The sequence below is a fragment of the Clavelina lepadiformis genome, chromosome 4 (assembly GCF_947623445.1).
Source record: "Clavelina lepadiformis chromosome 4, kaClaLepa1.1, whole genome shotgun sequence".
In the NCBI taxonomy this organism is placed as follows: Eukaryota; Metazoa; Chordata; class Ascidiacea; order Aplousobranchia; family Clavelinidae; genus Clavelina; species Clavelina lepadiformis.
Genome location: NC_135243.1, coordinates 19,310,778 through 19,335,633, shown reverse-complemented (window position 1 = coordinate 19,335,633; position 24,856 = coordinate 19,310,778). Strand labels below are relative to the sequence as shown.

Genomic DNA, 24,856 nt, shown 5'->3' with positions numbered 1-24,856 from the left:
TAAAAAACAAGTTTTGGAAGGACTAAGGGTTGTTGTTATTTTACAGGGAGGAATACGTCGTGATAAACTCACACAAATAGACTCTTGAAACAAGAATTCCCAAGTTGCTAGAAAATACTTCAAAATGGTAAAATTTTCAACGTTTAAGATTGGTGAAGTTTTCGCACATTATTGACTGGACCAAAGATACGACTTTCGTAGTTCCCAGATGGTCTAGTGGTCAGGATTACTGGTTCTCACCCAGGCGGCCCGGGTTCGCTTCCCGGTCTGGGAAAGTGCATGCAATGTTGGTTCAGTGGTAGAATTAACGCCGGCTTCGCAGCCAGCCCGAATTCGCTAACATGTCAATGCATTAATTTTAAATTAGCTGGAAAATATATTTTCATGATTAGTCCCCAAAAGAGAAATTTTCGATTTCCTAAAAAACAAGTTTTGGAAGGACTAAAGGTTGTTGTTATTTCACAGGGAGGAATACGTCGTGATAAACTCACACAAATAGACTCTTGAAACAAGAATTCCCAAGTTGCTAGAAAATGCTTCAAAATGGTAAAATTTTCAACGTTTAAGAATGGTGAAGTTTTCGCATATTATTCACTGGACCAAAGACACGACTGTCGTAGCTCCCAGATGGTCTAGTGGTCAGGATTCCTGGCTCTCACCCAGGCGGCCCGGGTTCGATTCCCGGTCTGGGAAAGTGCATGCAATGTTGGTTCAGTGTTAGAGTTAACGCCGGCCTCGCAGCCAGCCCGAATTCGCTTACCTGTCAATGCATTAATTTTAAATTAGCTGGAAAAAATATTTTCATGATTAGTCCCCAAAAGAGAAATTTTCGATTTCCTAAAAAACAAGTTTTGGAAGGACTAAGGGTTGTTGTTATTTTACAGGGAGGAATATGTCGTGATAAACTCACACAAATAGACTCTTGAAACAAGAATTCCCAAGTTGCTAGAAAATGCTTCAAAATGGTAAAATTTTCAACGTTTAAGAATGGTGAAGTTTTGTCATATTATTCACTGGACCAAAGACACGACTGTCGTAGCTCCCAGATGGTCTAGTGGGCAGGATTCCTGGCTCTCACCCAGGCGGCCCGGATCCGATTCCCGGTCTGGGAAAGTGCATGCAATGTTGCATCAGTGGTAGAATTAACGCCGGCCTCGCAGCCAGCTCGAAATCGCTTACCTGTCAATGCATTACTTTTGAATTAGCTGGAAAAAATATTTTCATGATTAGTCCCCAAAAGAGAAATTTTCGATTTCTAAAAAACAAGTTTTGGAAGGACTAAGGGTTGTTGTTATTTTACAGGGAGGAATACGTCGTGATAAACTCACACAAATAGACTGTTGAAACAAGAATTCCCAAGTTGCTAGAAAATACTTCAAAATGGTAAAATTTTCAACGTTTAAGATTGGTGAAGTTTTCGCACATTATTGACTGGACCAAAGATACGACTTTCGTAGTTCCCAGATGGTCTAGTGGTCAGGATTACTGGTTCTCACCCAGGCGGCCCGGGTTCGCTTCCCAGTCTGGAAAAGTGCATGCAATGTTGGTTCAGTGTTAGAATTAACGCCGGCTTCGCAGCCAGCCCGAATTCGCTTACCTAACAATGCATTAATTTTGAATTAGCTGGAAAAAATATTTTCATTGTTAGTCCTAAAAAAGAGAAATTTTCGATTACTTAAAAAACAAGTTTTGGAAGGACTAAGGGTTGTTGTTATTTTACAGGGAGGAATATGTCGTGATAGACTCACACAAATAGACTCTTGAAACAAGAATTCCCAAGTTGCTAGAAAATACTTCAAAATGGTAAAATTTTCAACGTTTAAGAATGGTGAAGTTTTCGCATTTTATTGAATTGACCAAAGACACGACTTTCGTAGCTCCCAGATGGTCTAGTGGTCAGGATTCCTGGCTCTCACCCAGGCGGCCCGGGTCCGATTCCCGGTCTGGGAAAGTGCATGCAATGTTGGTTCAGTGGTAGAATTAACGCCGGCTTCGCAGCCAGCTCGAAATCGCTTACCTGTCAATGCATTACTTTTGAATTAGCTGGAAAAAATATTTTCATGATTAGTCCCCAAAAGAGAAATTTTCGATTTCCTAAAAAACAAGTTTTGGAAGGACTAAGGGTTGTTGTTATTTTACAGGGAGGAATACGTCGTGATAAACTCACACAAATAGACTCTTACAGTTCAGTGGTAGAATTAACGCCGGCCTCGCAGCCAGCCCGAATTCGCTAACATGTCAACGCATAAATTTTGATTTAGCTGGAAAAAATATTTTCATGATTAAGTTAGTCCCCAAATGAGAAATTTTTGATTTCCTAAAAAACAAGTTTTGGAAGGACTAAGGGTTGTTGTTATTTTACAGGGAGGAATACGTCGTGATAAACTCACACAAATAGACTGTTAAAACAAGAATTCCCAAGTTGCTAGAAAATACTTCAAAATGGTAAAATTTTCAACGTTTAAGATTGGTGAAGTTTTCGGATTTTATTCACTGGACCAAAGATACGACTTTCGTAGTTCCCAGATGGTCTAGTGGTCAGGATTAGTGGTTCTCACCCAGGCGGCCCGGGTTCGCTTTCCGGTCTGGGAAAGTGCATGCAATGTTGGTTCAGTGGTAGAATTAACGCCGGCCTCGCAGCCAGCCCGAATTCGCTTACCTGTCAATGCATTAATTTTAAATTAGCTGGAAAAAATATTTTTATGATTAGTCCCCAAAAGAGAAATTTTCGATTTCCTAAAAAACAAGTTTTGGAAGGACTAAGGGTTGTTGTTATTTTACAGGGAGGAATATGTCGTGATAAACTCACACAAATAGACTGTTGAAACAAGAATTCCCAAGTTGCTAGAAAATACTTGAAACTGGTAAAATTTTCAACGTTTAAGATTGGTGAAGTTTTCGGATTTTATTCACTGGACCAAAGATACGACTTTCGTAGTTCCCAGATGGTCTAGTGGTCAGGATTAGTGGTTCTCACCCAGGCGGCCCGGGTTCGCTTTCCGGTCTGGGAAAGTGCATGCAATGTTGGTTCAGTGGTAGAATTAACGCCGGCCTCGCAGCCAGCCCGAATTCGCTTACCTGTCAATGCATTAATTTTAAATTAGCTGGAAAAAATATTTTTATGATTAGTCCCCAAAAGAGAAATTTTCGATTTCCTAAAAAACAAGTTTTGGAAGGACTAAGGGTTGTTGTTATTTTACAGGGAGGAATATGTCGTGATAAACTCACACAAATAGACTCTTGAAACAAGAATGCCCAAGTTGCTAGAAAATGCTTCAAAATGGTAAAATTTTCAACGTTTAAGAACGGTGAAGTTTTCGCATATTATTGACTGGACCAAAGATACGACTTTCGTAGTTCCCAGATGGTCTAGTGGTCAAGATTACTGGCTCTCACCCAGGCGGCCCGGGTTCGATTCCCGGTCTGGGAAAGTGCATGCAATGTTGGTTCAGTGGTAGAATTAACGCCGGCCTCGAAGCCAGCCCGAATTCGCTTACATGTCAATGCATTAATTTTAAATTAGCTGGAAAATATATTTTCATGATTAGTCCCCAAAAGAGAAATTTTCGATTTCCTAAAAAACAAGTTTTGGAAGGACTAAGGGTTGTTGTTATTTTACAGGGAGGAATACGTCGTGATAAACTCACACAAATAGACTTTTGAAACAAGAATTCCCAAGTTGCTAGAAAATGCTTCAAAATGGTAAAATTTTCAACGTTTAAGAATGGTGAAGTTTTCGCATTTTATTGAATGGACCAAAGATACGACTTTCGTAGCTCCCAGATGGTCTAGTGGTCAGGATTCCTGGCTCTCACCCAGGCGGCCCGGGTTCGATTCCCGGTCTGGGAAAGTGCATGCAATGTTGGTTCAGTGGTAGAATTAACGCCGGCCTCGAAGCCAGCCCGAATTCGCTTACCTATCAATGCATTGATTTTGAATTAGCTGGAAAAAATATTTTCATTGTTAGTCCTAAAAAAGAGAAATTTTCGATTTCCTAATAAACAAGTTTTGGAAGGATTAAGGGTTGTTGTTATCTTACAGGGAGGAATACGTCGTGATAAACTCACACAAATAGACTCTTGAAACAAGAATTCCCAAGTTGCTAGAAAATACTTCAAAATGGTAAAATTTTCAAAGTTTAAGAATGGTGAAGTTTTCGCATTTTATTGAATGGACCAAAGACACGACTGTCGTAGCTCCCAGATGGTCTAGTGGTCAGGATTCCTGGCTCTCACCCAGGCGGCCCGGGTCCGATTCCCGGTCTGGGAAAGTGCATGCAATGTTGCTTCAGTGGTAGAATTAACGCCGGCCTCGCAGCCAGCTCGAAATCGCTTACCTGTCAATGCATTACTTTTGAATTAGCTGGAAAAAATATTTTCATGATTAGTCCCCAAAAGAGAAATTTTCGATTTCCTAAAAAACAAGTTTTGGAAGGACTAAGGGTTGTTGTTATTTTACAGGGAGGAATACGTCGTGATAAACTCACACAAATAGACTCTTACAGTTCAGTGGTAGAATTAACGCCGGCCTCGCAGCCAGCCCGAATTCGCTAACATGTCAACGCATAAATTTTGATTTAGCTGGAAAAAATATTTTCATGATTAAGTTAGTCCCCAAATGAGAAATTTTTGATTTCCTAAAAAACAAGTTTTGGAAGGACTAAGGGTTGTTGTTATTTTACAGGGAGGAATACGTCGTGATAAACTCACACAAATAGACTCTTAAAACAAGAATTCCCAAGTTGCTAGAAAATACTTCAAAATGGTAAAATGTTCAACGTTCAAGAATGGTGAAGTTTTCGCATTTTATTCACTGGACCAAAGACACGACTTTCGTAGCCTCCAGATGGTCTAGTGGTCAGGATTCCTGGCCTCTCACCCAGGCGGCCCGGGTTCGATTCCCGGTCTGGGAAAGTACATGCAATGATGGTTCAGTGGTAGAATTAACGCCGGACTCGCGGCAAGCCCGAATTCGCTTACCTGTCAATGCATTAATTTTAAATTCCCTGGAATAAGTGCTTTCATTATTATTAGTCCCTGAAATAGAAATTTTCGATTTCTTAAAAAACAAGTTTTGGAAGGACTAAGGGTTGTTTTTTATTTACAGGGAGAAATGCGTCGTGAAAAACTTACACAAATAGATTTTTGAAACAAGAATTCCCAAGTTGCTAGAAAATGCTTCAAAATGTCAAAAATTTCCAACGTTTAAATATTGTGAAAATATTGCCTTTTATTCACTGGTCCAAAGATAGGGCGTTTACCGCTCACAGATGGTCTAATGGCGACATTTAACAAACAAAATCGATTAACTCAGTTGGTTACATCCTTGTGCTGATAACGCCAATGTTTCTGTTTAAAGCTCGGCTTTGATCAAAGCTTGCATCTATAATTCATTTGAATGAAGGTCTAATGTTTGCGGGTAGATGAAAATAAATCATTCACTTTATATTAATCATGACAACTTGTACCAAAGATATGACGTTCGCCGCTTTCAGATGGTGTAGTGGTTAGGATTTCTGGCTCTCTCCCAGGCGTCTCGGATTTTTTTGCACTCTGGGAAAGTGCATGCATTGATGTTTCAGAGGTTGATTTTTCGCCTTCCACGCGTCAAGCCCGAATTCGATTCTCGGTTAATGCATGCATTTTAAATAAGCTTGAAAAACATTTCATGATTTGGGTCTAACATATAAATTTTTCTTTTCTTGACCAATAACCTTTTTAAGATCTAAGGGTTGTTGTTCATTAACAGGGAGGTGTACGTCGTGATAACTCACACAAATAGATTCATGAACTTACACAAATAAACTTTTGCAACAAGAACGCTCAAGTCGCTGGGAAATGCTTCAAAATGGCAAACATTTCAACCATTTTAAAATGGTGAAATTTCTGACAATCATTATTTTGGACACTTAATTAACGAGGCTGATTAGTTCAGTTGTTTAGTGCGTCAAACTAATAACGTGAATATCGCAGTTGAGAGCTTTGTAGGATTTGACCAAGTCTTGTTTCGATAGCTCAGTTTGGAAATCATCAGACTGAAGATCTAAATGTCTCAATTGCATTTCTGGGTACAGGTTAAGCAACGATTGTAGCAAATTTCAATACGGTACCGGGTTTGAAATTTTTACCGTTTTGGAACTTTTTCCAGCAACTTGGAAATTCTTGTTTTAAGTGCCTTCTTTTTGTAAAGTATAGTGACACATTCCTCTTTGGAAATGAACAGAAACGCTTATTTCTTTAAAACGTTTTGTCTGAAAAGCAAAAATTTCCTTTTCAGGGACCTATCCTGATTTTTTTTAATAAGAATTATTATTGAATAATCGGGAGAAATACGTGACTTTCTCAGGCAGACTGTAGAAACAAAATTTTTTAGTTTAATTTTCCTCTTTGTAAGTTTTTATTGAACCCGATGGTAATCTCCAAGTCTTTTCGTCGACAAACTTACGCCTAGTCATGCCAAATCCCTTCGTCATATTGCCCTGATCAAGTTTGCACCATCCGGGACAAGTTTCTGTAGTCTTCTGACATGTTTCTTATTTACTCTAGGTGGCGGCAAAACGCATTGTCATGACATCAAGTACAGCTACTAGATATGCCTGTCAGATTTGCGGCTGCTTTTCGCCTTTTCTGCTCAATTAACTTTATTTCCCGGAAGTTTAGTAAGCCTAGTCTGAATTAATATTTGGTAAAATTGGTACAGTAATTGAATTTTAATCATACTGTTCCATTGATACAACTTTTTGTTGTAACTGTAGCGTAGGCCTCTCTTTTTTGTACCTGTATGGTAGTGGATTGGGCACCAGGATGGTAGGCTACCATATTCGTTACCCTGTCCCTGTTTATAGGCTTTAAAATATGATCTCCTACTAGCCGGTTGACGGTACTTGTTGCTACAGTCCTATTTTGGGGTCGTAGGATTGTCAGGGGGCCAGTAGGCTACTTGCAGTTTCGGGTCTAGTGTACAAGTGCACAACCACAGGATGGTTTGGTAAAATAGACACCAGTTACTTAAATTATGACGTCGTCTGGTTGTGCACGTGTATATTAGGCCCCAGCTTTCTGCTACTTAACTCTTACCGTAAGGACACACCATGTTCCTTACCCAGCGGCACTAACTTTGTAATTCTCTTGAGCAAGGCGAAAACCATGCTCCTGTTCTATATTTGAGATTAACATGTTTTCAATTTTGGACTCGGGTAGTTAGAATATAGCATAAAAATGTAGACCTAACCTACAGCCTAATTAAAATAAAACAAATTAAAACAAACTTTAAATTTAATTATATGTCGGAATTTGCACACAGACCAGCTTCGTATAACCGGAGCTCGAGTGATGAGGAATCAAGATACCGAGTTTGAATCATGCTAAGACTTTCTTCAGTCCGAGGATAATGATTGGGATATCATATCATTTAATCTTAAAAACACCCGCCTGTAAAACCTTATGAAAGCTAGCAAAGTGCCAGGCACTGACTGGTATTGGGTTGTACGGAAATTCTCATACAATATGAAAACAGAATTTTAAGGCTAATTTTCGATAATTCGATAGCTTTGTAAACTCTAAAGAACAAATGAGCTACAATATATTATGCCCGATAATAAGCAGTCCGTTCTAAAGACACTTTAAGTTTATATCAGTTTTGCAATTGGTGACACATGATGTATACCTGCTATGTTTTAAATCCTGTCTACTTAATATTTAGTTCAGTTTGAATGTTAAAGAAACCCTTGGTAGCTTAATTTGAGATGAAATGAAATGGATGTTTACGATGGACATTCAAATGATGATGAAAACACAATTGATATATCTCTAGCCATTTTTCGGGGCCATAAAGGAGAGGTGATGATGGTTAAAATATGTTTAATTCACTTTAAAGGCTATAACTTTTATTTTTAGATGATGTTTCTGCTAACTGATTCTTGGTTGCATGTCAGTTTTGGTGACCAGCTTTTTAAATATCTTATTTTATATATCAATAGATTTTATTGGCCCAATTATGGACATATAGCCCCACTCTATATGGAAACTGTGCATTTAACCGAAACTTTTTTTTTGAATCGATTCAAACTGTAAAAACAAAGTTGGATAGTGCCCAAACAACGTGCCTCCTGATTGCAAAATTTTGTATTTCTAGCTGAATTGAGATATTAGTTACAATGCTGCAATTGCAGCCTCCTCAGAAATTCATACTTCTGGGAATAACTAGTAAAAAGCTAACGCTGTTAAAACAAAATAAAATTGATTTATTATTGGCATTCCAAATGGCGTGCAAAAACTTCAACATGCGAAAAAGAAGGTTAATTATAACTGCATTTGGTGGACTATTTACACTAAAACGATGAAAATTAATATACGTGTTAACTAGAAAAATTTTAAACCTAGTCCGTTTAAGTATTTTTTAAAGCCAAACACATTTTGTATTCATTTAAAAATCAAAGTGCCAATTTTTCTAGCCAACTACCTAACCGAAACAAAGACAAGTTAAAATATCACCTTAATCAGTACTCATCTTATTAAATTTTTAATCGTATTCAAACTATATATATATATATATGCTACTACTAAGCCTTCTGTCAAAACATTTGATATTAACACTTCGTAGAAATGATTTGAGCCCTATGCAACATTTTGTTTCTACCCTGGTGCTGCTACAGTACCATTGTTTTATTTCATCCTGTTTCGAAAATGAAGATTGTGCAGGCAAAACTTAAACGTCTTTTCAAACAATATTTTGATAGTTTAAATAACCTTCGAAAATGCTCTACTCTTGTATTTGTAAGATAAATAAAAATAAAATATTTCTTTTAACTCTCTAGGTTAATTCTTGCACGTTATCACCAGATTATCAATTGTTAGTCACTGCTGCTGACGACTCAAGATTAATCATATGGAACGTTTTAAAGAGAAGCAAGTTGTGTGAATTAATTGGTCACCAGGGCCCAGTAAATTCATGTGTTTTTTCTTCCAATAATAAGCTAGTTGCCAGTGGATCGCATGACTCTACTGTAAGGTAAGATTTATGAGATGTTAATTGAACCCATTGTTTCAAAGGAAATAAAAAATCGATTTAAAGTTTAAATAGTGTCTTAAATTGGTTTGAAATATTATCGTATATAGTACTAGTCCACTCAACGTTTTCTTTCAAAATGACATGCTAACTTTTGCATAGGGTAGTTATGGTACGACTACTGTATTTTGCATTTAATTTATTTTCACATTTTGTAGACTTTGGGAGACTTCGACTTCAGAGTGTTTAAAAGTATTAAGTGGTGAGATCCAACAACTATATTATAATTCTATCTTTAATTACCATATTAGGAAATAATACCAACTGAAATATTTACTATATATGTAAAAATTCTCCAGTTATACCAGTCATACATATTTTTTGTTTGATCTTCTATTTTATGTAGCAAAACTTGAGATTAAGTTTGATTAGCAAGTGACAAGTTTGTTAATAACTTATAATAAGATAGTGCATTTTAGTGCCAAAGCGAAGTATATGATATTATCTCATTTGCTGTGTTTTATAAAAGCTAACACATAAAAAATACATATACTGTAAGGTAGGCTAAAGGTACTTCAATCGAAAATTTTTGACCCAGGGCACAGTAGAAGCGTAGAAAAAGTTTGTTTTTCACCGGATGATGCCACTCTGTGTTCTGCATCGTGGGACAAAACTTTAAACATTTGGGATGTTAAGGTATAATACATTAATATCTATTCTTCCAGTACATTGTATAGTAATGGTACAGTACGGATATCTCAATACAAAACTACCATGAGCAATTATTTCTTAGAGTGGTGTTATTCTCCATTGCTTGGTGGGACACAGTGATTGTGTGAAGTCCTGTGTATTTTCTTCCTGTGGAACGTTTATAGCAAGTGGTGGCTGGGATTTTCTTGTGAAGGTGTGGAAATTAAAGCCTACTCTAAAAGGTAGTACAGATCTTATTTTAAGTATAAAATGTGAGCTGATTGCGATTTTGCTGATGAAGACACCGCCACACACACAGGATCCCAAGTTGATTCAACTATCATTGTACCTTTAACTGAATTTCTAATTCGAGTCTTTTATTTTGCGCAAATGATGTGGATAGAATCGGCCCTACTGCTGATTAATATTATATATTCAAAATCAAAGAAAAATGTACATATATCATACTCAGTATATGTACATATTTCTTAGTATACAATGTAGTATCTTATTTCTACATATATGCAGTATATTTTACCGTATGTATGTAGAATGTACTAGAAAATTTAATACATTTTTTGCTACTTGCTAGCATGTATACTATATATTAGAGCCTTTATGAGCAGCACAGTATTTCAACCTGGTTATTTTAAAAGTATCACTGTATGCCAAAAATGTGCATGCACCTTTATGTGAAATACTTACTACGCTCAACTGTTACTTTAGCAAACACAACAATTGTCTTTAGAACTATATTTTGGTTAGAAACCCAAATCGTTTGAAAAACAGTTTGAAACAATGTCTGCAACTCAATAACTATGCAATAATTTTGTGTTACACAGTTGCATTAATAACTGTATGAATGGATTATGAGCCACCTATTTTCATGCTCTTCTCACAATATTGATCAAGTCATATAGATTTAGATTACTGTTTATCTTGCATTGGTGTTTAAACGATACCTTAATGCATCTATACTTAAAAGAAAGCTTTTTGACATGCTTTTCATAAACTAATAATGTTGAATGAATGTTGGAATACCTCAGTCTAAAGATATTTTACATATTGGCTTGTTATGTCATATACTGAAAATTGGTCTTGATTGATCAGTAACTGTGAACTTGCCTTCTTCAAGATACCAGTGAGAAATCCAAATGGATGTTACGTCGATACGAGAAGGCACCAGGATGTGATGTTTATGTAATTTCCATGAAAGGGCATACAGGGAATGTGAGCACTGTTGCTTTCTCAATTGCCGGATTGTTGGTAAGCAGAACTATTATAAATTATCGTCAGAAATAATATGCATATAATGAAGTTAAGTCGCTGTAGTTTCTTTATTGGAGAATATATGAAAACATTACCATACTTGGTTCTTGAAAAATTTAGTAAATATATCTGCTGTAGTTTTAGTAAAACTGTTTATAAAAGCAATATTATAGCATCCTGAAATTTTTCAAACTTTCTTTTCATTCCGTTTGTAAACATAAGCATTATATATACAGTAATTCAAAATACTTCCAGGTCCTGGATATGAAACTTGAATTAGCTCTCTTTAAATTGAGCAGATAGTTTTAGAAACAGTAGCATTTTGCAGCGAATGATATTAGAAGCTTCATACTGGAGAGCTTAGAATTGCAGTCTCGAACAATGACAGCAGTCTTATTGAACAGCCAAAGACCAGATAACAGGTGTAAAACAGGAGATAACTTTAAGATATTACATAAATTTTTTATCGATTATACAAAATAGTGTATTAAAGCAGACAATATGATACATAATTATGTCAAACGTATTGCCTTTTTTTCAGGCGTCGGGTTCCTGGGATCGTACGGTTTGTCTGTGGGATCCTTTTCGTGGGAACTTGTTAAAGAAATTAACGGGACACAGTGGTTGGATTAAAGCCGTAAATTTTTCCATAAATTCGATTGAATTGGCATCCACTGCTGATGATGACACTGTGAGTGAACTATCGCGTAAGCAGTAGACGCCGATGTGTTTTAATTAAAACCATTTTAGAAATTAGCATGGATATTAAGAGGGTTACAGAATTAACCATCATCAACTACGTACAGGTTCGAGTGTGGAATGTTATATCAGGGGAATGTACGAAAATCTATCCTGTGAGTTTGCTGTGATTTTGGTTATTGGGTGTCTGGAGAAAAATTGAGTTATGTAATTGAAGAAAGCGTCATGTAATTCATTTTATTAAAATATTAAATCAAAAAGCACGTTTTTCTTTTGCAGGCACTGACCGACATATCACAAACTTGTCTTTTTTCGTCATCTGGAAGCCTTATTGCATCAGGATCAGCACCACAGTAATGTTTGTGAGCAACCAAAAATACCAAAGGAATTATCAAGTTACTGCCGTCTTGCAAGCTTTTTGCAGTAATATTTGCTAGTCGCTAGATGATGCAAGAGATTAAAATATGTTCATACTATTTGCTTTTTGTAGCTACCATGTAGGCGAAATCCTTAACATGAGATTTAGTTGTTTAGAAAATATTTTTATTATGTTCAATGCAATGCTAGAACAGAATGCATTTTGTAGGGTTTCAGCTTGGTCCGTCCGTCCTACGTTTTAGTGTGGACACCTGTAATGTCTTTAGACTTGCCTTGTTTGTCTGTGTTCAGCTAGTACCTTTTAGTGGCAAATTACTATACGGTCATGGGCGTAATCATGTTTGTGTTTACTCCGTATCATCCGAATACTTTTAGCACTTCACTGTCTGTTATGTAAATTCTGATTTATCAAAGCACGAAAAGTTGAAAATATAATGCACTGGTGAATGACTTGTCTTAGTTATAGTAAATGGAATGACAGTGGAGCGAGGTTATGATGCAGATGAGCTGTATTTTAGCCGAAAGTGTTTCTACACAGAAACAGCATTCACTACAGAACTACAGTATAAAGGTTGTGTTGATAAATATAACCTTTGCCCTTGAAGAGATTGAAAATCTTCAAAAACACCTGTAGTGGCACAACACGTTGCCCACCAGTGGTGTGCCTGTTAATGCAATGCTTTGTTTTGCAATATTCGCGTTTTGTCGCTAGTTAGAGCTGCGTCTCTAATACATTGTACTACAGTAAATTGTATTCATCATAATCTTGTAAACGTACACACATATCAGTACATACTGTACATGCATTTTGATGTCACAATGGCCTTGTGAAGTCCAAGTCAACATTCAGGTAATAAATGGCCTGCAAGTGGGATACAGTGCCGCATCATGTCACTGTAATACTGAAACCTGTGTCTGGGTATTTGACACATTGTATGGTAAATCTAGTAAGAAAGCATTTGAGATAGAAGGCAAGGTCCCGCAGTTTAAGAACCTTGTGAACACCATAGGCTTGTACTTTTTGGAACCGAAGGGAGAGGTGGGCTTTGGAGGAGGCCCAAAACCCAAACGAAGGTCAAACAAGCACATGAAATGAAAAAAACAGCTAAAAAGATTGCCTAACACTAAAAAGAACAACAAACTTGAGAGTGCGGCACGTCTTCCATAACCCATCGATACCAAGGATAAAATACGATTAGCTGCCATGGTAATTACTGGAATAAAGAATCATCAAACAAACAACGTACATGTTCCCACAGATCAAAATTGTAGAGGATACAGGACAGAATAATAATAAAAACAAAGCAAAAACTTACGAATTTGAGTGTGAAGCTTTATACAGGCAATACACACCAAGCTCAGTTGGCGAATAAAAATAAAAGAGACAGACACCCCCTAAAATCACACATGCACTAAAAGTAACCCAGATGCATTCAGTGATGTAGCGAAAAGGAAAAAATCTTGTACTTTAACTAGTTCCCAGTATTGCAACAGCGACATATGCATGTTCATGACAAATTGGAAAGACAAATAAATAAAGTTAACTTTGGGAAGGGGTAAATAACTGACTAATAACTAAACTTTGATTTCAAGCAAAAAAAGAAGCAGGATGGGCAAAGAACACATTTGCCTGAAGCAATTGGAGCAAAATAAAGTAATTAACACATTTCCAGGCAAAAGTCTGTCCAGGTTTTATTACAGCGGTTAGGCATGTCAAGTGGTTAATTGAAAACAAAGAAAGTATCTTGAGTGAATTAAATTTTGTTTATTTTCTCGCCAACAACGACCGGATTTTCTTTTCTGATCTTGGCTTGGGCATCCGCTTTGTAATCAAATTCGCAGGCATGTTGGTCAGAGTAGCGATGGAGGCTGCAGAAAATCTTCCCGCAACGACAGTAGAAACCTTATAACAACATTAAATTAGAGTTATTTCTTTCTGATTAAAGTCATATGACCTGTCGAAGGTATTATCATAACACACTTTCACTGATATAGACCTCACTTCAAAGATAACCAGTTATGAGTGCTGACATAGTTGTGAAGTTTAATCAGGCTTGGGACATTGGAATACTGTATTTGTATTCCAATGAACACAGTTTGAAAAGTATTCAAACTTGAATACATTGTGTAATGGAAACACAACAATTGCGGGCTTTGTGCCGGGAGCCCAGAATCCCGTCACTTGTGTTAAGTGTCAACAATCGATATATTTGTAAAAGTAATGGGCCCGTAATACTCGAAAAAAAAAAACGGTATTGCAAGTGACTATTTCACTGTGAGCAACATACATTACTGTGAAATTCTAAGACTGATTTATACCCAATGTATGCGTGAATGTATTGATGAAATATTTGTATTCGATAACATTTTAAAGCAATGTATTTGTATAAAAAATAGAAGTATTCATATTCGCATTTGAATACTTTCTTGCTGTATTCACCCCATGCCTAGTCTCAACCCAACAGAGCAAACAGTGTCAGTGTGGTGAATTGCATAAACGGAATTGTTACACGGATGCTATACCCCATTTGTAAACGGCTTCATAGTAATAAATTAGCCCAAAAGGTATAGATTGCACCAAGCCAGTATATAATTTTCTACAGATAACTTAATAAAACACTCAAATACCGGTGAGTCCCAGACGTTTCCTACAAGATGCGCAACGATTCTTTTTAGGCTTGGAGGGTGAGACAGTACTGTCATCCATTGAGGTACTTGCTTCATCTGAGCTCAAGTTCTAATAATAAGCAAGCAGAAAAATCTTCAATTAATCCTGTGCAGTAAAAATTGCATTAGAATACCTGGATAATAAATCCAGCCACCATTTAGTTAACTTTAGTAGATCAAATTTGAGTTCCTGTGCAGGCAAATTGTTCTTTATTGTGTTCAAATAATGGTCTATTATGAACAAAAATCTTATCGAACAAGCTGCGCGGGTAATGGCAATTCACTGTATTGAAACATTAGCTGCTTAAAAACAAATATCTAATCAAACAGTGTGTTTTAGAACATTAGCCATTGCAAAACCCATCTTGGAAAAACATTTCTACCTAACAAACTTCAGTGCGCAGATCTTTATGAATTGAATAGCCATTGTGCAATATATTGATTGCATTTTTAGCCCTAGGGTGTTGTTTGGTTGCAGTTTCAAAAAACCTCCGCTGATTATTACAACTACAGGTTACAATATTATTATTACTACAACTACTACATTCCTTGCTGATTGTACAATTCTTAATGATCTAGATTTTTCTATGTTAACTTTCTTTGCCAGCTCGTACAATACTCAATTAGTTAAGTTACCAACCTGCGGAGAAGGAGATGTCAATGCAGTAGATGGGTTAGTAGCAGAAGGAATAGCAATAGGTTGGGTGCTGCTGCTACTGAAAATAAAAATTATACAATTAATTAACACTAAATGTAATGCACAGGCATCCCTCGTAATATATATCATACAATAATGATTCAGTTATTTTCATTTTAAGCTTAACTAGCAACGCTTTTTCTTCTATTTTAAAATTGTTATCACATCGAAGTATTCCAACTTTACATCAAATGTTCGATTATGCCATAAGTCATTAAAGTGCTTACTGCTAAATTTTTACTTGGACTAAACTAGATGAATACGTTTCAATGCATAACGTCCAATTAATGTATGTATGATATTGACAGAGTTTGGTTCTTTGGTGTAAAGTCCTCAGATTAACATGTTCTTAGTAAGAAGTGAGAAATTGACTGCTTGCGCCAGTTGCAAAAAACTGATCCACAGGATTTAGAAAAATGCAAAAATTGGATTCAGAACTACTGTGGTTCAGCTCTTAATAGTTTATTATTCTATAAAGTGCACTCATATCCAATTTCCAAACCACCAAAAAAATGAGAAAAAAAATTTTGGAGTGGCAATAGTTATAGGGGAAGTAATTAATTTTGTTACATAAGAATCACTACATTTTTCCCGTGTGCTGTGTGATTAAAGTATACAACTGTACTATTCGCTTGCTATAATTGCATAGCACTGAATATCTCAAAAGTTAGCAATCATTTACCTAGTTAATTCCATTGGCTTCGTCGTGTTCACGTGGTTCACTGGAAATAAAATAAAATTAGATAAAAAAATAGCACTGTTAGATTGAGGTAAAGTCCTAATTGAGAAGTGTTTCTTATTGTTACTTTATAAAGCATCATAACTGAGATAGGGAAATACAGCATTTCTTGTTAGAGAGTACAGACAGGTCACCAGAGGTTGAAGCAACAACTAATGACCTGATTTAAGCTGTGAGTACTGGTAAGATTAACAAGTAACCAGATATGAGACATAAAAGGCAATGCAATAAAACTACAACTTATATGAAACTTCATAATGTTATTTAAAGTATCAACACATATCAACGTCAAGGATTTTCAGTCAAACATTTCCAAACCATTTCAAACAAAGTATGTTGTAGAAAGAGAGATAGTTAAACTAAACAGAGGTTTAGATCTGGTCTAAGTTGTTGGCAAGTCCCCAAAACAAACACTTTAACCCGCATTTGCTTCCTTTTGCGATAACAGGAAATTAATACTGCCATACATCCTTGGACAGAAGAATCAACAGCCAAAGCTCAGCATTCCAAACAAGGTCAAAGGAAAAACGAACTACAGCCTACCTGGTGAAATTCGATCTGGATTATTTTTCTTTTGTAGTACCTCCTTGTAACACCTTGAACACATGCCATCATTTTTTGAACTTCCATAAAAGCCACAGCCGCCATTACGGCAACGTTGGGCTTGGCTAGACTGACTAGTCCCTTCCATGTCTATGAAAACAGAGTTCTTGAAATCAACATCAAGCTTTACAACAAGAGAAGTGAGTTGCTAGATAGATCTAATTATATAGATAGGCCTAGACAAGATTAAAAGAACAGCTCCAGTATGTATATATATATATATATATATATATATATATATATATATATAGTTACCCAGACAAGGTAACTCAGAAGTTGTTAAAACATGAATCAACAAACATGCAATTCCATAGTTATATCACCCCAGCCAAAATAGGCAGCTTGTAAATATGCTAAACACAAGCAGAGTAAACTTAAACACTTGATGGTGAAATCTTGTTTGGCTGGCCTATCAGTATGTACAATATCAACTACAGCAGTTCTCTAGCTGTCTCACAATGGTTGAGAAAACATTGCATTGCAACACAATTAATTTAAGTCAAGTTGTTTGTTATGTAGTTATTTGTTCTGCAATATCTTTTCTTTCATACATGATAACACCAAGAAAAAATATGAAGTCAAATACAACAAGTTAACTCATTCAATGCAAGGTGAGCTGCTTGGCAATATGTATGCTTTTTTATTTACCATTGAAAAATGACATAATACAGTTTGGACTATCGAGTTCATCCAAATCAAATACATTCACACCAAACCAAAAAATTGCAAGGTACAGGAAAAATTATGCAGAGTTAAAAATCATAATGGAATGACATATTGACATTTCAATAACCAGGCTACAAAAAAGTTGGGTCTATTATGTTTACCTCTTCCTCCTTATGGCTACAATAAAAACAAATATATCTATACATTTATATGTATAAATTGTAAATACAACTAATGCAATTGAAATAAGGATTTCAAAACAAGAGAAGTTTGTGTTTTTCTTGGTTACGCTAGCTGTGATTCATGTCCTCTACCTCAAAATTTACAAACTTAATTATATACATATCCATTTACTGAACTTATATATAGTTAAGTTTGTGAGGTAAAGTTAACTAGCTAATATACATATATACTGCACATACCATAACATTATACAGGTAAGTTATTTGTTATGAAGATTTCAAATTAGGCACAAAAAACATCTAGGCTAAGATGGCAAAAAATGCTGAATAAAACTTACCTTGGTAGGTAATGTAATTAAAACACTGTAGAAATGCAGAAACTCCCAGAAAATAAAACAATGAACACAAGTTCCCAGACAAAGTTTCTTTTAAGCGTATATATTATATATATAGATTTGTCGCTGTATAGTATATACAATTGAGCAAACCTAGCTAAACTAATGAACAATATATTGTTAACACTGAAATAAAAACAGGCCAATCTACGATTCGTTATAGGTTATTTTCTTTTTGCAATAAATAAAATGATCAACAATCTATTTATACTGAAGAGGACTTGCACTAAACATGTACTGATAGTTTGCTAGATACTGCCACCATTAGTATATTTGACCTCTGTTCTTATCTTTAAAAGTTGTCCAATGAGCGCAAGCACAAAGACTATTATTGTGAGCGAGTGCATTGAGCTAACGGAGAACAACTGACAGTTACTGGTATATATATACTTCTTAAATACAACCTGTAACAGATGCTTGGAACAATTAGTTTAAAATGTTTTGCTGACAGAGGAAGATGCATAATGATAAACATGTTTACATGTTGCTATGCTTTAGCATTGATGGTCAAAATAAAAACAAAGCATCTTGTCAGCAAGTTGACTCAGTAAGCCACTCCCATTAATTAAAAAGCTGTATATAAATTATATATATTTATTTCACAGTATGACAAACATATTTTTGTGAAAATAAACCTCTCTAGCAATTTATGTTTCAGAAAGTAAAAGTTCTGCTTCACAAACAATCATTAAAAACCATCAAAAAATAGTTAAAGAATATTAACAAGAAAGCGTTTTGATCTAATTGAAAACAATTCCAAACCCTAACATACTGTATATACATACTAGAGTAAACTACAACTATTAAATACATCAAACCTATATATACGATACACTGATAGGAAGGCGCATTCTGATGCATTTTGGTATTGCTTCAACCGCAAAACTGATCTATTCAAATCTCACAAAAGATAATAATCAGTTAACTTAACTGCACGTGATAAACACCAGAAAGCCGAGACAAAGTTACTTGGGTTCATACAAACCAACACAAATACCAAAAAATTTGACACACTCATCTATTTGTGTCACAATGTTAATATATACCAACGTCCACTAGTTAACAAAACCATAGCTGATACTTCATCACAAGACAAACAACTTCCAGAGAAAGACATTCACCAACAATAACCCCTGGACCCTGGTAATGCTTTTGACAATATAAAATTCTTTGACCTAGTAAAGATACTAACAACTCTTCTTTAATTTTAAGGTCAACTTGTTTTGGCACTTGAACATCAATTTAACTACCGTAAATCATGTCCTAATCTAAATCTAACTCTGAAATAACCATCATATCTAAACACAAACTTTTAGAGCTACTAACTCAGCCATGTAGCTTTAACTATAGGCCAAGTTAAGTATTTAGCAGTGAAGTAGCCATTTGCGTAATAGTACATATTATGGATAAATCAAATGATCATCATTTGTATGCTGCTTTCACAAATAGTCAGTTCGATACCAAAATTTTTAGTTAGAAATGATGCTACTAAGCCATGTTTATTCACCAGCCTGGCTACTGTTGTATACCATATTTTCTTGAATAGAAACCGCGGCTACTATCTTTTATTTTTGAACGTTTTGTGCGGATTCTATTCGAGGGCGGCTTCTAATCAAGGGCGGTTTCTATTCAAGAAAATACAGTATATAATATCCTTGGCAAGGGTATTAAAATTGCTTGCTCCCATTTAGTGGTTCTAGTGAACATTCAACACTATAAAAAACAACAATCAAAAATACATATAGACAAGCTTGCTAACCAGAAATCAAGCCTTGATTCCTTTCATTCCAGAATCATTGCTGAAGCTATGTAAATACTGCTCTTACTCTGAGGATGTAGATTTAGATACCAAAAATTGAAATGAATTGAGTTATTGTACTCTTTCCATGTCAAGATCTTAACCTTTCCTGGAGTAAAAATGACCTATATATACATATACCAGTTATAACTTTTCCAACAATACTGACAGCACTTGCACTTTAACATACAGCCTTTCAGCCAGGCTTTAGTGAAGAGTTGTTGTTAATAGAAGTTTGGATTAGAAAATAACTAAGGCAAAATTGATGAACTGTGAGATAGAGTTAGCTCTGAATTAATCATATTCAATAATCAACAAGTATCATTATGTTATTATAATATACAAGACACATAAGAAGCCTGAACAACTTAACAAGAAACTGATAAGTGCAGGGACAATCCAACTATAAACACAATGTGCCATTATGGTCATTAAACTGAGTTGCTGAAGAATTCCATTTAATTAGCTTAAGAAGTGGTGACCTAATATAAAAGTTGTTATACGAAAAGTTTGTATAATATACCTAGAAGCTAGAGATCACAGGCATAGGGGTAATGAATATTGGGCAACACCGGGGTAACTCCACATGAAGAGTATGACAGGTTTGGACAAGAAATCGTGCAAGCAAATATGAAAAGTCTTGCATGATGGCATACAATAGAGTCTTAATTCTTTGGTTGTTTATTATAAAGTGGCATCCAAACAACTAACTTCTCTTTATTTATTGGCGTGATGAGTAAAACACTCAGTGTGCATGTTGATAAACGCCATGCAAGCTGGTGTCACACTTTCTTGTTTCCACTATAGGGTGTAACTTATTCTGAAAGTGTATATTCTTTAAAACACGAATAGCCAATTACGTTGCAGTTCCGTGGCAAAAAGCTATATGCACAAAATGTACATTATAACTCTGTAAATTATAGTTTAATGCGTTTGGGTGTTTATTGGTTACAGGATTTTTTGTTAGTCTTATTTTTTAGCTTTGATCCCATGGTAAAAAAACTGATGCTGGTCAGATTTTTTTTGGTATAACTCTTTTTAACCCACAATACAAGCTTCTGTAGGTGTAAGAGATGAACATAACTTAAAGAAACCTTTACAGGCCACCCATAAAATCTTAAGTCTTACAGGTAAGTGGCAGCACTGCCACTTCTTAAATTATATATGTTGTAAGGGTAATCGGGTCTAGTGCCGAAGTGCACAACCAGATGATGTCACAATTTGAGTAGCTGGGGTCTAGTATGCAAAGGCATCTTGTGGTTGTGTATTTCTGCGCTAGGCCTAGACCCAGTTATTCATTCTGAGTAAGCTGGAACCGTATTTTCAAAATTTAGACGTCAAGACTGAACTTATTACTATGCTTACTGTTAACTTTAGTTGAAAAATAACTTAATTTAACTCATTTTTTTAAATTTTAAACGTTGAGCAACAGATCCAATACACCTGTCTATAATTAGGCTTATAACCTGGACTTAACCTAACAGTCTTAGGAACGTAGACCTGTGGTACTTCTAAGACGTTGTGGTGATCTAACTTACTTTACCTTAGGAGTAACACTTTAGGGTAGTATTTCTAACCTGCCAAATATTCTACTTCTACTGGCTAAAACAAAGCCTAGCTTAGTGGCAAAACAGAAATCAGAATGTTGGATACCGGTTTTAACTTCAGCATACAGCAGGCTAGCGGTAGGCCTATTTCGGACATTTGACTAGGCTACATACAAGCACAAAAATCGAGCACAACAAGAGGCACTGAAAAAAACTTTTCTGCCTTTCCTTGCACATACAGCAAGCACCACCCCAAAGGGCCAAACAACCTTTTACTTAACAGCTAGGCTAGTTCTTTGTTGAATGGCCCAACCTTCAGTCCGTTATCAGGTGACGTCACAATACAGAAAACGTCACTTAGCGTCATTTTGTAGGAGTCATCGCAGCCGTAACTAATAGAGAAAACAAGTTAATTTCTTCTAAGTTTTGCCATTACAAGAACTTTAAAATTCGTAATAAATCATTAATAAGCTATAAAAGTTAATTTATATCAGAATGATACACTAAACGTTGATACAAGTTGTCAAATACTGTTAAAGCTAAATCGATGATAAATGTACTGATGTCTGGGCGACAAACAACGAGAATTTTCCCTGTTTCTCAGTTACGACGTTGCGTTATTACGCAGAACCGTCACTTGTTGAAAAGTAGTTTCTCCCTAAGCTGGAACAGAGGCAAACGGACTTTACCTTTGCGTAGGAACTAGAAAATGCTTCGTCTATCTCACGAATAAACTATTCAGCGAAAAAGTGACTTAAGTCTTATGACGTCAAGTTTAAATAATAAATCTTACGATGAATCATAAAATTGTATTAAACCTTCTCAAAACTAATTGAGTGTACCTTTTATATCATAATCACCGTCAGTTAGCTAGCAAGGCATTAATTTTACAGTTGACCAGAATGCGTTAGCTTAGTAGGAGTATGAAGACAATGTTTGGGCGACAGCTACATGAGACTACTGCCTGAAAAAACTGACAATTCAGACTGTTGTTAGAATTAGGAAATGTACGTCTATTTCGTCCGCTTTTGGTTGGATCTTTGGTATTCCTTACCGTTACCTATTCACCATTTCTTCACTAAACCAGGTTGTTTGGTGATACACAAGTTTTCCACAATTTCTATTAGACAATTGACTGTTGCAAAGTCTGAAACAAATAAGTTTTCTCAATACAATATGAGTATTCCTGTACTTGTGGCTATTGCACCAATTTTGAAAATTAAAGCCATTTCAATTCTCACCAAGTTATATTAGACAAATTTTATTTCCAAATATTTATTCAGCTAATTATACTATGAGAGTAAGACGGTTACATCACAATGATCACATTACTTTTGTGATGAATTAATTATACATTTAACCGATCTTGTTCATAAAATAATTGCGAACTTTGAAAAAAATCCACGAACCATCAAACCTGATTAACAAATTAGAATCAGATGCGGGTTCAGGTTTATGTAGTCTAATATACAGAAAATGGTGGAAGGATATGAAAAGTTGGCCGAAGTTGTTATAAATGCTTAGTGGTGCAGTTTTGAGTGAAAGACGTCAGACTGAAGTAGTGGAAATCGTTTGGTGAAATTTAACTTCCTCTTAGTATTTCGTTATGTCAAGCCTCACTTCCTGCTACAATTGCTTCATAGCGTTGCATCAGTGTTGTAATAACTGCGTCACATAACGTAGACCATCCATATATTTAGTTCGTCACGAGTTTACCGTGTACTCACGTCATTTAGCGCGTGATTACCGGTTTAGGCTAAAGATGTCGTGCCGTGCTTCCAAGCTGTACAATTTTGAAAATTACGTTTTAAATAAGCTGTTTTTAATTAAGGCAGACTGTGTTCGTATCTTACCAGAGTCTAGCCAGTTTTTCTTGCCTTAACTGAAAGAAACAAAAAATTAGCCCGAGTAGTGTATTTCAAAATAATAAGTCGTTAACGGCAATAATATCATTTAAAGTTCTGTACAAGTGTACAGACTTACGTTCCAATCTAAACAGTGCTCAGAAGAAAAGGTGTAGTAGAGGCGTTTTATTACTCGGTCGAATTAATATTAACAAAATTATACGAAAAGACATACTACCGTTAAAATTCTAAGACAATATGAATACAGTTTTGTACGTTCGTTTAGAAAAGCTTCAAGCGAAAACCAAAGCCACAAAAGATCGCATCCGGCGTCTCAAAAAAATCAAATACTGTATACACGCTTTCGAAGTACGAGAACGATACCTACACTCTAATTACCCTCGGGTCTCATGTAAAAGTCTTGCGTTTGAGACTACATGAAGCAAACGAAAACAATAAAGTGTAACCTCAGCAGGTAAGAAAGTAACAGTCCCGAAATACTGTTACATGTACACAGCTTGATAATTTTCGTCTTAAAAATCACTTGACAGTACAATAGTTTTCGCAAAAACAGCCTTAGGCGTTCACATATGATTCCAGTCAAGTTAATTATTTCTCACCTTCCACAGCTACACTTTCTCGCGAACGTTTTCTTGGTTTGCTGTCTGCGTCTTCAGTTGGACCTCTCTTCATTTTTTTTATATTTTATTTATTTAGTAGCAGACCCTGCTTTCAGAAACATTGAAAACTTGACTTTGCTGGAAATTTGAAAATATGGTTTGATTAGTTTAAACCACAGCAGCTACATTAGATAGTAGTACTGCCAGTCAGTTAAAAAGCACGAGAGAGTTTTACGATTGAAAATGCGTGTCTTTCTAAATCATTTCTAAGTTTAACTGTTAAAATGTTGGCCTGGCGATACCCTTTGCGATTTTGCCATCAACTTGTTGGGACAATACATGAGGGCATATTCTTTAGGTCCACAAAATTTCAGCAATAACAAAACGTAGACCTACTTACTTTCTATTAAAGTTCCTTTCATTTCAGCTTCTCAAGATTTTTGTTATAAAACTTATACGAGTCTAATTATTTATACCTTATTTAAAGTACAAGTAACGAATTAAATAGCTGAAAAGCTCGTTTTAGAAATTTTATGAGTGCATTGTGACGTTGAATGGGCGGTTTTTGTTGCGTAACATGCGTATAAGGACCTACGTAAATGTATCACAAAACTAAGCAAAGCATGCGAAACAGTTTTTGTCATATCCCTTTCCATTTTGTTACGATTCAAACGTAAACCATCGACACACTACAAATAACCAAATGATAAAACAGTAGCCTAAGTAATTGCACAGGGTTTGTCTATAAGCAAAGGTATGACTGTGGCGTGGAAACTGCAGGTTCCTTGTAAACTGACATGGACTGCGCAGAAAATCATCGAATTTTTAGGAGAACATGTTATTGACGTTTTTAAGCTACTCGTGTGTAGTTTGGTTATCTGTTGGATTCCGCTATGTCAAATTGTTGATGTTGTGTGAAGGTTACAGTGTATAGCAAACTGCAACATCTGGTCTTTTTTCGACAACATTGTATGGTATTTGTTGGCGTGTAAGGACTTGCATCAAATTGAATGAGCTGCTCTGGAAACTTACAACGCTATAGGCTACTTAACATGT

The 24,856-nt window shown here is 35.7% G+C and overlaps 2 protein-coding genes and 6 non-coding genes across 13 annotated transcripts; 7 read left to right on the top strand and 1 right to left on the bottom strand.

Moving 5' to 3' along the window:
- Nucleotides 1-202: 202 nt before the first annotated feature.
- Trnae-cuc (transfer RNA glutamic acid (anticodon CUC)) lies at nt 203-274 on the top strand. Its single transcript has one exon. It is a non-coding gene; the product is annotated as a tRNA-Glu (tRNA).
- A 347-nt stretch (nt 275-621) lies between these two features.
- Trnae-cuc (transfer RNA glutamic acid (anticodon CUC)) lies at nt 622-693 on the top strand. The gene has a single exon. It is a non-coding gene; the product is annotated as a tRNA-Glu (tRNA).
- Nucleotides 694-1,878: 1,185 nt separating this feature from the next.
- Trnae-cuc (transfer RNA glutamic acid (anticodon CUC)) lies at nt 1,879-1,950 on the top strand. Its single transcript has one exon. It is a non-coding gene; the product is annotated as a tRNA-Glu (tRNA).
- A 1,408-nt stretch (nt 1,951-3,358) lies between these two features.
- Nucleotides 3,359-3,430, top strand: Trnae-cuc (transfer RNA glutamic acid (anticodon CUC)). The gene has a single exon. It is a non-coding gene; the product is annotated as a tRNA-Glu (tRNA).
- A 347-nt stretch (nt 3,431-3,777) lies between these two features.
- On the top strand, nt 3,778-3,849 carry Trnae-cuc (transfer RNA glutamic acid (anticodon CUC)). Its single transcript has one exon. It is a non-coding gene; the product is annotated as a tRNA-Glu (tRNA).
- A 348-nt stretch (nt 3,850-4,197) lies between these two features.
- Nucleotides 4,198-4,269, top strand: Trnae-cuc (transfer RNA glutamic acid (anticodon CUC)). The gene has a single exon. It is a non-coding gene; the product is annotated as a tRNA-Glu (tRNA).
- A 3,412-nt stretch (nt 4,270-7,681) lies between these two features.
- LOC143452773 (uncharacterized) lies at nt 7,682-12,686 on the top strand. 3 transcript variants are annotated; one of them, XM_076953862.1, is made up of 9 exons: nt 7,682-7,838; nt 8,816-9,009; nt 9,225-9,268; nt 9,605-9,702; nt 9,800-9,938; nt 10,832-10,962; nt 11,507-11,656; nt 11,772-11,819; nt 11,944-12,684. In XM_076953862.1, exons 1-9 carry the CDS (start codon nt 7,755-7,757, stop codon nt 12,019-12,021), a joined length of 966 nt encoding a protein of 321 aa, XP_076809977.1. In that variant the 5' UTR covers nt 7,682-7,754; the 3' UTR covers nt 12,022-12,684. The 3 variants fall into 3 exon arrangements, with proteins under 3 accessions (XP_076809977.1, XP_076809978.1, XP_076809979.1); XM_076953863.1 differs by lacking the exon at nt 11,772-11,819 and having other exon boundaries at nt 11,944-12,686; XM_076953864.1 differs by lacking the exon at nt 11,944-12,684 and having other exon boundaries at nt 11,716-11,819.
- An 86-nt stretch (nt 12,687-12,772) lies between these two features.
- Nucleotides 12,773-24,287, bottom strand: LOC143452775 (AN1-type zinc finger protein 6-like). Of its 4 annotated transcripts, none has more exons than XM_076953865.1 (7): nt 24,201-24,287; nt 23,801-23,938; nt 16,689-16,838; nt 16,089-16,128; nt 15,350-15,425; nt 14,671-14,779; nt 12,773-13,945 (listed from the first exon to the last, which is right to left on the bottom strand). In XM_076953865.1, the coding sequence occupies exons 2-7, from the start codon at nt 23,871-23,873 to the stop codon at nt 13,797-13,799; spliced, it is 597 nt and encodes a 198-aa protein (XP_076809980.1). In that variant the 5' UTR covers nt 23,874-23,938; nt 24,201-24,287; the 3' UTR covers nt 12,773-13,796. The 4 variants fall into 4 exon arrangements, with proteins under 4 accessions (XP_076809980.1, XP_076809981.1, XP_076809984.1 ...); XM_076953866.1 differs by having other exon boundaries at nt 15,350-15,422; XM_076953869.1 differs by lacking the exons at nt 23,801-23,938; nt 24,201-24,287 and adding an exon at nt 19,751-19,907.
- Between the last annotated feature and the right edge of the window lie 569 nt (nt 24,288-24,856).

Coding starts and splice junctions, on each gene's coding strand:
- LOC143452773 (XM_076953862.1), top strand. CDS start 7,755: ATGGATGTTTACGATGGACATTCAAATGATGATGAAAACACAATTGAT. Junction 9,010..9,224: donor TCGCATGACTCTACTGTAAG/GTAAGATTTATG, acceptor CACATTTTGTAG/ACTTTGGGAGACTTCGACTT. Junction 11,820..11,943: donor AATGTACGAAAATCTATCCT/GTGAGTTTGCTG, acceptor TTTCTTTTGCAG/GCACTGACCGACATATCACA.
- LOC143452775 (XM_076953865.1), bottom strand. CDS start 23,873: ATGAAGAGAGGTCCAACTGAAGACGCAGACAGCAAACCAAGAAAACGT. Junction 15,426..16,088: donor AAGCCAATGGAATTAACTAG/GTAAATGATTGC, acceptor TTTTATTTTCAG/TAGCAGCAGCACCCAACCTA. Junction 14,780..15,349: donor TGACATCTCCTTCTCCGCAG/GTTGGTAACTTA, acceptor GCTTATTATTAG/AACTTGAGCTCAGATGAAGC.